This window comes from Eumetopias jubatus, unplaced genomic scaffold (genome assembly GCF_037043125.1).
Source record: "Eumetopias jubatus isolate StellerSeaLion01/CBP00866 unplaced genomic scaffold, mEumJub1_p1.0 scaffold_15, whole genome shotgun sequence".
In the NCBI taxonomy this organism is placed as follows: Eukaryota; Metazoa; Chordata; class Mammalia; order Carnivora; family Otariidae; genus Eumetopias; species Eumetopias jubatus.
In genome coordinates this window covers 59,293,270-59,310,567 of record NW_028274821.1, presented here as the reverse complement: position 1 = coordinate 59,310,567, position 17,298 = coordinate 59,293,270, and the positions used below count along the sequence as shown (strand labels likewise).

Here is a 17,298-nt window from a genome sequence, read left to right as displayed (position 1 = left end):
CCCAGGTCATAGAGCAAGTCAAAAGCAGAGCCTGAGACTAGAATTAGAATTTCGAGTTCTTAAATCACTGTTCATAAATATCACACTGTGTTAAAGTCACTGTAAGGAAAACAAGAGGCAAAATAAGACAAAACCAGAAAAATTTCTTGTTCAAAGCCATCTAGATATTCAGGCCTTGTCAGCTATGATTAATATCCCTTACAATTGGAAAAGAATGAATTCCTAAAAGAAATAATATGGGCATAAGTAAAAGGAAGATGGAAATCAAGTGTTCTTTTAGTTGAACAGAGATGCCTTTAGCTTTTAATTGTAGCTAAATCACAAGCCAGCTATGTGATCTAGACTTTTAAAAGACCAGCTTTATTGACATTTAAAATCTACCTTCAAGGATCCATCTATGTAGTTGTGTGAAGCTATACTGCATTCATTTTCTCCAGTAAATAATATTCTACTGTAGAAATAAACCATACTTGATTTATCCATTTAAAGCAAACCAAAACAAAAAACCCAGACTTGATAGATAAGGGCTAATGAATTCATACAGTATGAATTCTTTCTGTTAGAGATCTCATCAAGTGATATGAGGAGTGAAAACTAAACATTTTTGGTGTTAATGATCTCTTCTAGATCCCTCTTCATCCATGTTTCTTTGTTTGACTTTTAACCTACCTGTTATAGATAGTCATCTATTTTGGTTCAGTGGTTTTAGGAACATTTTCCACAAAATGATCTAAATCAATATTAAAATGCAATCTACTGGGGCACCTGGGTGGCTCAGTCAGTTAAGCATCCAACTCTGGATTTTGGTTCAGGTCATGATCTCAGGGTCAGAAGATCGAGCCCTGAGTTGGAGTGTGTGGGACCAGGTGTGGAGCCTGCTTAGGATTTTCTCTCTACCTCTCTCTGTCCCTCCTCTTGCCTGCCCACCCACCCCGCTCCCTTTCTCACCCTCTCAAAAAAAAAAAAAAAAAATTTTAAAAAGCAATCTACTACCAAATTTCCAGCCCCCTTTGATTCTCACTGTCTTTCTTTTTCTAATAAATTGATCGTTCTTTTGGGCTTGGCTTTTTTGACCTTGTACCTGAAGGAAGGCGTTTATTATCTCTGTGGCCATCCTGGGTCAAATGGCCTGATTTCCAGTTTTGATACTCTTCCAGTTACTCATACAAAGTCTCCAGAGCAGTGGTTCTCAGCTGGGGGTGATTTGCCTCCCAGGGGACATTTGGTGTGGGGGAGGAGTGTGTGTGCTACTGGCATCTAATGGGTAGAGGAGGCCAGAGATGCTGCTAAACATCCTAGATGCACATGGCAGCATCTTCACAAAAGCAACAAACAACAGACCAAAATATCAATAGTGCCAAGGTTCAGAAACCCTGTTCTAGAGACTTACAGGTTTGTTCAAGTTGGATTTTAGGAAACTTGACCTTACAAATAAAAGAAAAATCATTCTGAGTTGGCCTGGTGGATCACTTAGCTTCAGGGAGAGATACTAAAGGACACAAAACCTGAAAAATGTCAGAGATCCTCTAATTCAACCCCTTATTTGACCAAAGCCAGAGATGGAGGCCTAAAAAGGAGAAATGCTTAGAACTCTAGCCTTCGCCTACAGGTGGGTTGGCAAACTATGGCACATGGCCAAACCTTGCCTGCTGCCTATTTTTGTAAATAAAGTTTAATTGGAACAGTCACACCCATTTGTTTACATACTGCATATGGCAACCTCATACTACAATGGTAGAGTTGAGTAGACAGAGGCCATATAAACTGCAAGCCTAAAATATTTGCTATCTGACCCTTTACAGAAAAAGTCTGTCAACTCCTATGATAGGAGGGCACAACTTGATGTCACATCCACAGTTCAGAAATGATCCTTAAGCACTTCTGATTTCCTCTTAAGGTTCACTGATAGACCTTTTGTGGATAGGTTTACCTTAATTTATTGAACTGAAAACATTTATATTTATATTTCCATATAGCAGTACCTCTAGTATTAATAAACACCATTTTTATATCTCTATTTTTATCTTTATTAATTTTAAGGTTTTAAAGAATGGTTCTTCATTCAAGTATACCAGCATTTGATGAATTCATCAGTTCTCTCTTGCTTACTTTATACTCATCATGATTTCAAACTCTGATCAGATCCCCCTCTTTGATAAAGGATTCTTAACCTTAGGTAACTGTAAGTAGGCATAAACTATACCTTAGGTAACTATATCTAATGTATAAACTATAGGTAACTCTACCTTTTCACTGCTGAAATTATTGCTGACTAGTGTGACAGGGTTTAAGACATACACATAATCAGTTACACCATTAACTTATAATTTCTTCATTTCCTAAGACATTTGTTAAGTCTTAGCTAAAGCTAATTCTTAAGTCTCGCAAATGTCTGGTCACCATCTGGTGGCGAAAGAGGTAACTGAGGCTTTATACTAACATGGAGCCTCTTCTGACCTTTTGCCATTACTATAAGCTCTGTGCCTCCATACAACAGCTCCCTCACTCTGCTCATCTTACTCTAGAATAGATAAAAATGACAGTGTTACCAAGATGAGGATCTACCACAACCTCAGAGACCCAAAGAACACAGCAGTGTGCTGGACTGACAGGATCCCGAGAGATCTTCAAATCCAAAAGCCTTCACTATCCAGCTGGAGAGACAGAGGTACATAGTAAACAAAGGGCAGAGCCAGGGCTGGAACCCAGACTTTCTCTCATGTCACTACACTGTTAAGAAGACTGGATTATTTTTCCGAATGCAGCCAATGCAGGTTGAATTTATGTCCACATTGTAATCTCTTTTTAACAGTCCCCTATTTTTAGAGTCAGCACATTAAACTGTGGGGACAACAATCATTTCTTAAGGTTCATATTATTTCTCTTAAAAATATTTGATCATGAAATCTTTCCTCAGGTAGCTACTTCCAATTCCCTGCCCTACTCCTACTGGCTTTAGAGAACAGCAGCAAGCCCTTCCACCTAGTGTTGGGAGCAGGTTATCAGGGGGCAAGCCTGGCAGAAAAACTAAAACACAAAGGAAAATCAAAGTCCAGGGAACCATAGTGATCCTGCAAGCCACGGTGATCCTCCTTTGGGGGAAGAGCCATTGGGGTGCAACTGGAAGGTAGACTCTCCTGGTCCAACCACTCGTTCGGAAGTTAGCTCTGTGGATTTATTTTCTGTCTCTGCCACACATACTTTTCCATTTCTGGGACTCCCTTCTTCCTTTCTAACAATTCTCCATTTGCCCACTTGTCTCAATGATGAGGATGATGAAAACTAAACACACACTGATCATATGAACCTCATTTAAAAAAAGGGGGTTCATTTTGGATATTTCAATCACTTCTGGACAAAGACCCAAAAGAGCACATTTTATGAACTGTTATTTAATGTTCCCTATTTCCAAGGCTACTAGTTAAAAGTAAAGGAGCTGCTCTGTTCTTAAGGCCTTGATAAATAAAATGTTTCTTTTTCATAAATGGACTGAAATTTCTCCCACTTTGAAGTTTTGCATCTCATATGAGGAATCTAGCTCATCAGATGCTAAGTTGGAGGTATTAAATAATTGACCTCTATTTTACTTTACTTTATTTGATTTTAAGTAAGCTCTAGGCCCAATGCAGGGCTTGAACTCACAAACCCAGATCAAGAGTCGCATGCTCTACCAACTGAGCCAGCCAGGTGCACCTAAATAATTGACCTTTAAAAAAAACATGTTTTGGGGCACCTGGGTGGCTTAGTCGTTAAGCGTCTGCCTTCGGCTCGGGTCATGATCCCAGGGTCCTGGGATGGAGCCCCGCATTGGGCTCCCTTCTCAGCGGGAAGCCTGCTTCTCCCTCTCCCACTCCCCCTGCTTGTGTTCCCTCTCTCACTGTGCCTCTGTCAAATGGATAAATAAAATCTTTAAAAAAAAAGCAAACATGTTTTTATTTTTAAAAAAACATGTTTTTAAACTCTACAAGATGTTTTTTTCTTTGTTGTGGACACCCTGGCTTTTTAGTCAAAAAGTTTAAGTGACCAGAATATGTAAAGGATTTAATATCATGATATGGATATTGCTAAACAAATGATTCTTCAGTTTCTGCCTCCCAAATAATAAATATCATTTCAAGAGTTGGATAAAAACACCTAAAACTGGAAATAAGAATAGTAAGTCTAGACTGCTCAAAGAAGTTTGCTCACTATCACCAGTGCATCCAACCAACTGGAAGCAAATTGAAGGGCAAGTAACATCTGTAGAGTAACACAAGGTCTAGGACAGAGCTCAGCACAGTGTTTTGGTAGAATGAGTGCAGTAATGACCCCAGTTTTTCAAATTTCCCGCTATTTCTCTCACATCAACTCTGGACTTAGCCACGTGATTTGCTTTGGTCCAGTGGACAGTAGCAAACTTGAGGCAAGCAAAGGCCTGCACAGAGACTTGCATCTTTCCACTTCCCCTCTTGCACCCCTATCACCACCACGGGAACATGTCTGAGCTACAGGGCTAGAAGAGACACATGGAGGAGAGCCGAGCTGACTTAGCCAATAGCATCCTACAGAAGCTAGGCTCAGGCTGACCTGCAAGCTGACTGCAAAAGCATGAGTAAGCCCAGCCAAAATCAGCTAAGGTTGGCCAGATCAGAACTGCCTACCTGGCCCTTAGATTCGTAAGAAATGATCAACTGTTATTGTTTCAGGCTATGGAGTTTGGGGATAGTCTGCTATACAACATTATTGTGATAACAGATACAGTATTCAGTGCTTTCTGTACTCATTCTGAGGATGCCTAATTCATAGACATTTACACAAGGTTTCCACATAAAACTGCTATTTACTCTGAAACAAAAAACCTTGTGTAATTCAGCTGTCCAGAATGGAAAAAATTTCTACTGAAAAATTCTATCTATAAAAATACTGTTTTTAGCACCCATTTATAGGCAACAAATTTTTGTTCATCCTTTAAGCCTTATCGGCTCTGTGAAGACTTTCCCATTACACTGGGCAGGGTTGTTTTGTTTTGTTTCCCTTCAGGCTCCAATGTGTCTTATACAGACTTCTAGCAATGGACTTTGTCTCACTGTATTGTAATGAATTATTTGAATTTCTCTCTTCCCATGGAGTAGCTATGAGCTTCTTACAGACAGTGGCTAAATCCTTTCACCTTTGTACCCTGAGAACAGCGCCTGAGACACATTAAGTATATCAAGTTTGGTGTGTTATCAGTTCAGTGAATGTTACGTGAATGAATGACAGATGCAAAGACAACTGAGAGGTACATTCTGCCCTAGGAACTCAAGAGTTTAATATTAAAAAGGGACACGTAAACACAGAGTTACACTATAAGTTGAAAAATGCTATAATCAAGCCTGTAAAGTGTTTAGAAGTAGCAATTTTATGTGTGTAGAGGGCTGGGCAGGAAAGGTTTCAAAGAACTACCTAAGCCAGAATTTAGGCAAAGGTGGTTGTCAGTTGGACAGGAGTACTGGTGTGCTAGGACCAACTTTTGTAGGGGTGGGGGTGGAGGGAAAGTCCTGATTTGTAATATTTGCTGATGTTTGTGGTGAAAATACCCTTATCGTGGCTGTTTTTGAGTTAAAAACTGGCTGGCAAAATTCCTGAATATTTAACAGTTCTCCTCAGCTAGTAGGAGTTGGCTCCAGCATACCACTGGATGGGGTAAGAGCATGGATTCCAGGAGAGCGAATTCTAGGTAGAACAAACAGGTTGTACAACTACAACTAACAAAACACATGGTCAGTCTGGGAAATTACAAGTAGCATAGTGCTCAAGTGTAAAGAAGACAGTCACTGGCTAGATGGAGAAAAGCTTAGTTTACCAGGCTGAGGAACATGGACTGTATCCTACAGGTGAGCCACTGAAGAGTTTTAAGGAAGGAGTGACATGACCACATCTAGTCTTTAAAGAGATCACCCTATGAGAAGTGGAGAGAGTAAATAAGGGGAGAAATTAGATAGGAAGGCTAGTTGGGCAGCTACTGTAGTCCAGAAAAGCGGTACAGGGGCCTGAGGTAAGGCAGTAACTGAGGATCTGGAAAGGAGATTGACTGAAGATAGATTTTGGAGGCAAATCTTTAGGGCTTGATAGTCACTTACTTGTGGGAGGTGGTGAGAAAGGAAGAGTAGACAATACCTCTTAGGCTTTTAGTTTATGTGTCTGGGAGGACTGCACTGGGACAACCAAACAAGAAATGTATAAAAAATGGTAAGTTTTTGTTTTGGAAATGTGTGTGCGTGTGTGTGCATGCGCACGCGTGTGCACATGCACTCAAACATGCACGCACACACTGTGTAGCAATGCGGTAGAGGGAAGGGGAAGTAGGGAAGGTAACAATCAGTTCGGCTGATTTGAAATGCCCATTGAACAGCAAAAGTACAAATATTCAGTAGTGACTCAGGACCTCAGAGAAAAAGGTTAGCCGAAGATTTTGTAGTTGTCATCATATTGGGGCAGTTAAAACTACAGGAGTAGATGAGATTGCCTAGGGGGAAGAACCTGGCCATTTATTTATTTATTTAATTTTTTTTTTAAGATTTTATTTATTCATTCATGAGAGACAGAAGGGGAGAGAGAGAGAAGCAGAGGGAGAAGCAGGCTCCCAAAGAGCAGGGAGCCTGATGCGGGACTCGATCCCAGGACCTTGGGATCATGACCTGAGCCAAAGGCAGACACTTAACCATCTGAGCCACCCAGGCGCCCGAACCTGGCCATTTAGATTAGACCAGGTCACAACTCAATCAAACTTGATCCAACTTCCCTTTGGAATGATCTCATTCAGGTGACTCCTGAGAAGAAAGGACTAGAAGAGGAAATACACTAGCACAAGGAGACTGAATAGGAGTTATTCCCTTCCAATACAAAATATAACAAAACAAAACCACATACAAATGGAATATAATCAAGGTTTTGTATCTTAAGCCAGTACTGCAGGACCTAATAGGTTTCGCTCTTTTTGGAGCTCATCAGCTGCAGGTAACGGCCCACATCTACTCTGATAGCGGGTCTCAGTATAGCATTTTATCAGGTATAAGCCTCCCATTCACAGTCTTCTATCTACCATATTCTGCCGATTCTTGGAGTTTCCTTAGCACTAACTAAAGAAGCTTTACATTTAGGTCCTGAAGGCTTTGCTCGGGCAAAGTACCATATTATTCTTCTTGCTAAATTCCCCAAAGCTGACTAACTACAACCTAGCCTATCACTTGACATACAAGATGGTCTACTCTATTCTTAGAACGCTGCAGAACAGATCCAATCACATGAGGCATCAGAGGCCTCTAGCTGTCCAGATAATCCTGCTGGCCCTGACATCCCTGCCTTCTTATCTCTAAATTTTTACAGCTACTTCTTCATCCCTTTCCTTTATGCTTCTGGCAGTAAATCTAGAATCAAGGTTAATTTGAGAGAAAAAGGAACAAAATAAAATTAATACATAGAAATCTTTAAAGCAGAACATTTTATTGTGACATTTCCTGAGAATACACTGTACAGCCCATGTAGACATATGTAAATATGTACCAAACACTGGCATCCAGGGATATGATAATTTGTGTTACAGGGGGTGGAGGAGAACCACATAAATATATATGTAATATATATAAGTATATTAAATATAAAATATAAAAATATAAAAGCAAATATGTATATATATTTGCTTTTATACACATAAATGACTTTAGGAACTGGGTGGCTATAGTACAGGAGGTTGAAAAGAGACTTTTAATTGTACACTGTTTTGAATTTTGAACATGTGATTATTCGAAAAATAAAAAGTAACACATACCTCAACCTTTGTCTTATGCACTGAGCTGTGTGTTGACAGGATGGTGCTGACAGAACTGAGTCTGAAATTCACAAGGCCGACCACCTTTGTTTTTGTGGTTCTTAGAGCCTCTTTTTAATATCCTCAGAGCCTTAATTTTATCTTAGCATTCTCACAGAACCAGAACCCCAGAACAGAAAATTATTTTAGTTTTGTTTAGCAACTGTTTAGTTTAAAACTTAAATGCCTTTAAGATAAAAAAAAAAAGTGAGTCCTCATAAAAATACCTCCTACTGCCTTTCCTTTATAGTTTCTCACCTTCCTTAATGAAGTAACATCAAATAACTGGACTGAAAAAAAAGCCAAGAAAGAGAGAATTGAAAATTGTATTTCTAAAAAGAATATAAAGAAAAACATAGAGAAGGATCTGTGAAAGGAAGAAGAAACAAATAAAAATGTAAAAGTCTGATGAAAATCTGTAGCACTGTATTTCAGTGGCTCACTTAGCAAATGGAAAAGGTATTTATATTTATGATCACTACGTTATAAGAATGGCAGGAAAGCCTGACATAAAGGTTATGAAATAGATTTATGAACCCAAAACTAAAATTTGTGTCATCACTCTACAGCCATTGCCAAGTCTCTGGAAATTCATCAGCCTCACATGATAACATGATAACATATTTATCCTGACATTCAAGAAAGAAACTATAAACAACAATTTTTTTTAAAATCACCATTTTGGTGGCTAGAAGAAAATACTATTTTCAGCCAACTTGCAGACAAAGACTATGTAAAAAAAATTATACTAGACAGGGCGCCTGGGTGGCTCAGTCGGTTAAGCTTCTGCCTTCAGCTCGGGTCATGATCCCAGGGTCCTGGGATCGAGTCCTGCATCAGGGTCCCTGCTCTGTGGGAAGCCTCTGTCTCCCTCTCCCACTCCCCCTGCTGGTGTTCCCTCTCTCGCTGTGTCTCTCTCTGTCAAATAAATAAAATCTTTAAAAAAAAAAAATGAGGGCGCCTGGGTGGCTCAGATGGTTAAGCGTCTGCCTTCGGCTCAGGTCATAATCCCAGAGTCCTGGGATCGAGTCCCACATCGGGCTCCCTGCTCAGTGGGGAGGCTGCTTCTCTCTCTCTCTCTCTCTCATGAATAAATAAATAAAATCTTTAAAAAAAATGATACTAGATGTCTCACAACTCACAGAAAATACGACTTAGTTCGTACTTTGGCTTTAATGAGGCAGTGTGCGCTAATATGGCTTGCTGATGGTTTACAGCATCTGTTCAGTTGGTGCCTACGTCATTCCAGCTGTTGAATATTTTGACTATCATCCCTGGTTCTAGTATCACACATCTATGAATCCATGTGGCCTGACCAATACTTCCAGGGGCCAAGGACCACACCTGTGAAAATGCATGGAGAACCTAGAATGAGCGTGCCCATGACACCTGGACATGTCCCGGTCAGAGTTATCAAGCCACTGGTTGATAATGGTGGCGCTAATCGAAAGTGTGATTCTATGGGGCGCCTGGGTGGCTCAGTTGTTAAGCGTCTGCCTTCAGCTCAGGTCATGGTCCCAGGGTCCTGGGATCAAGCCCCATGTCGGGCTCCGTGCTCAGCAGGAAGCCTGCTTCTCCCTCTCCCACTCCCCCTGCTTGTGTTCCCTCTCTCGCTGCCTCTCTCTGTCAAAATAAAATCTTAAAAAGAAAAAAAGTGTGATTCTGAAAAAATACTCATCAGTACTGAAGGAAGTACTCTTTCTTAGGTACGGGTCAGAAAGAGAGAACTACAGAGTTGGGAGATCATTAGCTAAATCTCCCATCCATTGCAGAAATCCCTTCCACAATATGTGAATCCAGTAAGCCCTTGCTTGAACATATCCACTGAGAGGAAGTTAGATCCCTTTTTCCTGGAACATCTCATTCCAATAGTCTTATTCAACACAGGTAGGGTCCTCCTAATCGGTATCTGTATCCTTCTCTTCTAGGTCCCTAAAAAAGCAATTTCAAAATCCAGCTCTCCACTTTTTTCGACACTTTCTCTTTCATCAAGTTTTCTTTAACTCTCAAGGTTCAAGGGTTACTTCATGGTTGACTTGGGCATGATCTTTCTCCTCCTCTTTAGTCCTGTATTTCTACCTACCTCTGAGATATAGGTTGTTACATTTAAAAACACCTAACCCTGGGTGCCTGGGTGGCTCAGTCGGTTAAGCGACTGCCTTCGGCTCAGGTCATGATCCTGGAGTCCCGGGATCGAGTCCCACATCGGGCTCCCTGCTCAGCGGGGAGTCTGCTTCTCCCCCGACCCTCCCCCCTCTCATGCTCTCTCTCTCTCATTCTCTCTCTCAAATAAATAAATAAATAAAATCTTTAAAAAAAAAAAAAAAACACCTAACACTAATATCCCTCAATTTCTTTAAACTCCCTTTCCAACAGAGGGGCTGGGGAGAAAAAAATAAAAAAATAAACTCCCTTCCCAACATATATGCTATTGTGGCTGTGTATTTTCTCTAGTTCAAAAACTGAATAAAAGGGGTGCCTGGGTGGCTCAGTTGTCAAGCGTCTGCCTTCGGCTCGGGTCATGATCCCTGGGTCCTGGGATCGAGCCCCGCATCGGGCTCCCTGCTCTGCAGGAAGCCTGCTTCCCCCTCTCCCACTCCTCCTGCTTGTGTTCCCTCTCACTGTCCCTCTCTCTGTCAAAAAATAAATAAAATCTTTAAAAAACAACAACTGAATAATATGTTATTACTGTTTTCTACAATCTGTGTGTGTGTTTTAACTTAGTCACTTTGTATTTTCATCATTCTCATTTTCTTTTGCATCTCAAAAAAGATATTTTACAACTTCCTTTAAGGGTCCAGTATGGCAATTCTTCATTTTTGTTGTCTGAAAATACCTTTAATTTTCCCTTAGAAAATATTTTTACTGGATATGTCATTCTAGGTTGATAATTATTTTCTTTCAGAACAGTTTAGGTATCATTCCACTGTCTGACTTCCTCTGTTGCTACTGAGAAATCAGCTGTTAGTCTCCTTTGAAGGTAAGGTCTTTTCTTCCGGACTGCTTTTAAGATCTTGGCTATGAGGTGTGTCAGTAATGTATGGATATATATATATTTTTAATCCTGCTGGAGATTTGATGGGTTGTTTTTTTTTAAAGATTTTTTTATTTGACAGAGAGAGAGAGTACAAGCAGGGGGAGCGACAGGCAGAGGGAGAGGGAGAAGCAGGCTCCCCGCCGAGCAGGGAGCCCGATGCGGGGCTCGATCCCAGGACCCCGGGACCATGACCTGAGCCGATGGCAGACGCTTAACAGTCTGAGCCGTCCAGGCGCCCCGATGGGTCTTATTAAAGACCTCCGTCCCTCTGTCCCATACTCCCTTTCCTTCTCCCAGCATTCCAGTTTGAACACTTGATCTCCTACATCTCTTAAACTCCCTTTTAGTCTGTCCTTCTGTGCTGCTTATCCACAGAATTTCTTCAGTTCTACCTCCTAATTCGCTAATAATTTTTTTAATATTTTCCTGAACATTATCTACTACAGTCAATCCACCATTAACAAATCCTTTTGATGGATTCTGCCTTCAAATCTCTGATTTATTCCTTAATACTTGGTTCTATTGTTATCATCCTAGTTTGGGGCCTTACCTGCTTTTAGCTAAGTTAGAGGAGTCTGTGGGATCTAAAACTTAGCATGCATACAATTAAGGCTTTAGTTTTCTAAAATATGGAGTCGTTATGTTGCTCTCCTATTACAGAATTTCCATCATCTCCTTCTACTTAATGATGGGCTGAGCCCTAAAACATCATCTTTCCAAGATCTGGTCCCACGTTGTCTATCCAACTAAGCACAGATTCTCAGCCCCAAACAGGCCTATTTTCTTTCTGTCCCCTGCACAAGCCATGTGCATTTTTGCTAACATGTTTTTGATCCACAGTCTTTTTACCAAAGTATGCTAGTCCTTTCAGGCCTTTCTCCTTCATAAAGTTTCCCCTGATAAATCCCAACATGCTCACTCTGCTTTCTGATTTCCCTGAGCCCTCGTGTGTGCAGTATTTATTTTAATTCTTCACTCAGATACAATTCTTCAGTATTTGAAGTTAAGTTATAAGTAGTCTTAGCTAGAATTCTAAGTTAGCTATAACTCCAAAGTTTATGCTTTCTATTATATAAAACTGCCTCTTACATTCAATAAATAATTGTTGATTTGCATGAGAAAAGGAAACATGCTATAAAATCAGACATAACAATGCTTTACAGTTAACTGCTTTATCTTAGCTTGGTTGGAACAAAATTTTTAAACTTTATTCATACAAGTAAATTTCTCAGGAAATCCCCTCAAAAGGGATTCTGCAGCAGGTTACCAGTAAAGATAAACATTAGCTCCTCCAAATGAAATTACTCACTTACTGAATATCTAATCAAACTGCATAAAACCATGCTGCAGGGTAAATGCTAACCCCTATAATTGTAAGCCTAAAGTAACAGCTTACACGTCTTGGAAGTTCACTCCAGGGATCGCTCCAGTGTTAAGGAAAGGATACTAAAAGCCTAGTTTTATAAATTATTCTTATGTTGATAAACAACCAGTCCAGTTAAACTAGGTTGTATTACACCATATTTACCCCATTCACTTTATAACCAATAGTCATCATCTTTGGACTACACTTCAACAATCATGAGAGTGAATGTTATTTGGGGTTTATAATGCAGAACCCTCCTTCAGCATTAAAGTGCTCTTGTCTCTCTTTTATTTCTAAATAATACATGAGAAGTCAGATTGAGCCTTGAATTATCTTAAATAACTTAGAGAGTCAGTTTTTAACAGATTTATATTACATATGTATATTTTTCATATATATCATACTACGTATATGTATTTTACATATATATTTATATATATATATGTAAAAGAACCCTCTTGGCATGTAGATTTTTGGAAAATAGTTGCTTAATTCTGGGCCAATAAAGGAGGACAGACTGGGAAAAGTAAACTATCCTTAGTATTTCTCTCATAGGACAGTGTTTATCTCTCTTACCTTTCCTGTCCCGTCCTTCATCAACACATACTGGCAGACTTCCTAGGGCAATGCAGAAATCCAGACAAGAGAAGGAAGCACACTAAAATAATGGAGGACAGGCTACAGGAGATGGACAGTGTCAGACATCATGTGGGAGAAAAGAAGGAATTATCACAGTTAGCCACTTTGTTCAAGAGAAACTAAAACTAGTTATTTCAAAGGTAGAGAGATAAGAAAAAAAAAAGATCTTTTATTTCTTTGCAGCAAGGCTTTTATTAAGAACAGAGAAGAGTTGCAGTTAATTTGGAAATGTGTCTTCAGAGAAACAGATATAACTTAGCAAACAGTACAAAGGGACAAAAGATAAATAAGATTTTTCCACTTTAAAAATATTAATCAAGAGCTATAATTATAGACATTGAGAAAAGAAAAAAAGGCAGAACTATCATCTAGAAGCTGTTAAGAGAACGGTTCTATCTCTTCCAAGAGAATACAGACTATTAAAAGCAAGGAATCCCAATGTTCTAGATAAAAATGATGAATGAGGAATATGCCTGTAAGTACCTTTAACTGCACGGTCTCACACTATGAAGAACAATAATGTCACATTTAACTATGGAGTTCTAGAAACTGAAGAAAGTAGTCCAATGAGGAGCTTTTTCACATCAGGGACAATCTTCTGTACATATTTGCATGACATGAAATACCTCCTCTACCCCTGCCCTAGGAATTACCTCATCTAGATACAGCGCTTGAAATACCACCATTGGGAAATAAGAGTCCTTTAGATTTAATACAGCCTTTGTAATTTAGTAATTTTTCCGCCAAATGCAAGAGCTAGGCAAGGTTGAAGCTACTCACACAGGCAGTGTGATTTTGTTTCTTTCAATTAGAGACAGTTTATAAAGAGGGATACCTGGATGGGTCAAGGTACAGGAAAAGAGGCAAAAAAGGATATGGAACCTAAGAAAAACTACTGTACGACCCTGGGTACAACCAGTTGCTATTATGAATACATTATAGGTTAAAGCCTCTGTATATGTGATTCAGGCATTTCTTAAAAAATTTTTTTAACTTTAAGATTTTACTTTCTTAATTCATGTATAGCTAACAGGGGATTTCTTTAAAATTAATGCTCAATTTCAACAAGTCAATTAAAGTTGTGACATTTCTAAACAAGGTAAATGACAAGGCTATATTTTGTCAAGGCTATATTTTCTGCAAAGTAAAAGGCAATTTAATGTAAGAATGAATTCATTTTTAAATTTTAAGTGGTTTTATCAATTTTGATAATATCTGAATAGTCTATCCAAATTTGTTAAATAAAATGCATACCTCATATTCTTTTCTGCAAACTCTGGAGATATCATTTTTTGAAGATGCCTAAAAGATAACAAATTTCTCCATTAGTTTATTATACATGTTATTCAACACAGGACAAAAAGAACATAAATTAATATATGTTACTTGCTGGTATGTATTCTTTATTTCATCAAGGAAAATCTTTTTTTTTTTCTTTTTTTTTGTTAAAGATTTTACTTATTTATTTGAGAGAGAGAGAGAATGAGAGATAGCACGAGAGGGAGGAGGGTCAGAGGGAGAAGCAGACTCCCCGCTGAGCAGGGAGCCCGACGTGGGTCCCGATCCCGGAACTCCAGGATCATGACCTGAGCCGAAGGCAGTTGCTTAACCAACTGAGCCACCCAGGCGCCCTCATCAAGGAAAATCTTAAGCTCCAATACTTAAAAGTCCCTAAAATACAACAAACAAATTTCACGCAAGTTCTTTAAAACAAACAGCCCCAGAAACCTACTCAATATGCTAAAACTTCACTCTTTTATGGCTTTAATCTCACATAATAACAGGTCCTGTTGTTATTTCAGAAACTAGATGACTTTGAAAGAAATATAAATCAGAGAACTTTTTTGTTAGTTGAATTCCACTCTGTAGCAAATTTTCTTGTGAAGCTCTGCCAAGGCATTTATATTTTGCTTTTTCTTTAACCCTTTATATTCTAAATTCTCATACTGATTTATGAGTCAATCTCCTCAGAAAAGATCCACATGTAATGGAGTGGGCAACTAAAGAGGGAAGAGGCTATGCTAGGCAATTAACAAAAGTTATTTTTATGTAATTCTCTTTATGTCCCCCTAGACCCATTACAGTTCAAATCCTCTGCAACTCAGCTTCATCTCAATGACTGAAGAAGAACAGTAGATTGCTAGGCTGTATGCTACTCAAAGAGTTTTGCTCAGACTAAATAGTACAGTGGTCTGTATGAAAGTAAAGATGCCACCATGTCTCATGTACTCTGGTCCAGAGACCAGTCATTAAAAGAAGAAAATAAGAAAAGGCTTTCCAGCTCTGGTTTCCAGTCTAACTAAATTTCCCAGTTAAGTCTACTCTCACCAGTTGGGAGTATGAGCAGCTAGGAGGCCAGTCTTCCCACAGCACTCTGGGACCATTATGAAAATACACAGAGTGAGGAAGAACTCAGGGGCCTAACTTGAATTGGACTGGAGATCTATCCAATCAAAGAGAAGTCATAGTTCACTGTTGGAGTCATGCTCACCTTAGGAGCAGGGAAGGGTATAAGAACATGCTCAGGGTAAACCCATGATGAAAGAGAGAGGGAAAGATGAAAGCTAAATAAGCCAACTGTGTCATCTGCTCTCATCCAAGCATACTCTAAATTTATACAACCATTTGGAATCACTCAGCATTGACTAAGTATGACCACAGGCAGAGTATAAAAGGCTTCAGTTCCTATAATATTCTTTCCTCTCTCTTGCATGTCAGAGAGGAGAATAAGAAAAGGCTGAAGGTCTTACATGCAGCAGCCGTACTGAGAAAGCAGCAAGTCTAAAAGGAATTGGTCTATGCAAGAAATGCTAAATTTGCAGCTTTTATGGGTCATCTCTCCAAATGTATGAGGTGGGCAAAGTCTAAAACATACACACAGCTAATACTCAAACTGTACTCCATGCTGAAGTATTACCTGCTTGCATGCCTGTCGACACTCCAAGGTAATAGCCAGTTCACAGCAGCCTAAGCCAACCCAGCCATCAGACTTCTTAAACACACCTTAAAAAACAAAATGTTCAAATGTTTTGGTCATAAGCAGTAACAAACACAAATGGCATGCCAAATTGGTTCATGGATCTCACTAAAAGTCAAAGCAGGTGTCCACAGGAAAACTAGCTCAGATAACAGGGCCTCAAAATTATTAAGGCCTTCCTCTCACCCTTACTCCCAGTGCTGTCAGTCTTCTCAGAGCCCGCACAACATAATTATCAGGTGCTTTGTTTTTTCTTTCTTTTCTCTGCCCCCCCAAACTCTCTTTAGATCATTCTCACTCTTGGGTAGACAGCACCTCTAGAAGACACGCAGGTTAGGGAAAGCAAGGAGAGGCCTTCCTCACTTTTAGACTGTGAATCAGAGGCAAAGATTCCAATTTAACTTAACATGCAAACAAACAAAAAAGGGTACAAGGATTATTACATTTAAAATATTAAATACCTAGAATAGCATTAAACCCATGATACTGTTTAGAAACTGATACTTAGTGAACAGACAGGACAGAAAGGAACATTTCCTGTGGGCAAGAACTGACTTTGATGAGTACACTTAATTATGGGGCAAAATGACTATTCTGTTTCAATTTATAGACAGCAGCTATTTCTCCAGCCAAATTACGGTAATATCAAAAGGTGATGCAATTATAAAAAGTGTCCTAATGAATTTTTTTACATTCATTTTTGCAAGTATAAATGTCAATGAATGACTCCTAGGATAATATTAGGGGACACAAGTAACAATTATAAAAAGAGGAAGGACATACGCTCATAGGCATATAGCACATTCCTCCTGATCTCTTTTCAGAAATACTTTAAGCTGCTTCCATGTAATACATACATCTGCAAAATCACATCTAAATTATCATTATTTACATTTGAAAAAAGTGTCAAGAATTTAATGCAATAGGTAACATAGTTCTCCAAATGAAACTAGGACTTAATATAACAAATAGAAGCATTCTGCTAAAAAAAAAAAGTAAACAAATGGCCTGCAGACAAAGCTCTCAAAATTATAAACCACCCCAACTGTTAAAACTGGCTAGAAATATTGCATATCATAAGCTTCTGTATTCCTACATGTTTTAATGGTACAAAGGGTAATAGACTTCCATCTAACCCTTTGTCTAGTATAGTTTCCTCTAAATCTCTGCTGCTTACTATTCAGAATCACTCACGTTTTCTAAATTATTTTGAATGGAATCAATGTAGGTCATAAATTTTGTGAACTTCTATACTATAATACAGTATATTGCTGTTTCCATACACCTAGTGGCCTCCTAGAAACTATTACTGTCCAACAAGGGTTTACAGTATTATGTACAAAGCACTCCATTAGGTATTATGTGGGTTATGAAATAGATAAAATATATGATTTATCCCATTATGGAGATCACATATGGAGATACCTCTAACAAAGATATAAATTATATAT

At 39.0% G+C, this 17,298-nt stretch overlaps 1 protein-coding gene across 1 annotated transcript in view; it reads right to left on the bottom strand.

Moving 5' to 3' along the window:
- Window positions 1-17,298, bottom strand: part of RECK (reversion inducing cysteine rich protein with kazal motifs) — a 72,005-nt gene that overhangs the window by 37,995 nt on the left and 16,712 nt on the right. Inside the window, exons 5-6 of the mRNA XM_028108639.2 lie at window positions 15,788-15,873; window positions 14,125-14,172 (exon numbers count right to left, since the gene is read on the bottom strand). Of these exons, the coding sequence (XP_027964440.1) occupies window positions 14,125-14,172; window positions 15,788-15,873 (134 nt within the window). The remainder of the gene's footprint in view (window positions 1-14,124; window positions 14,173-15,787; window positions 15,874-17,298) is intronic.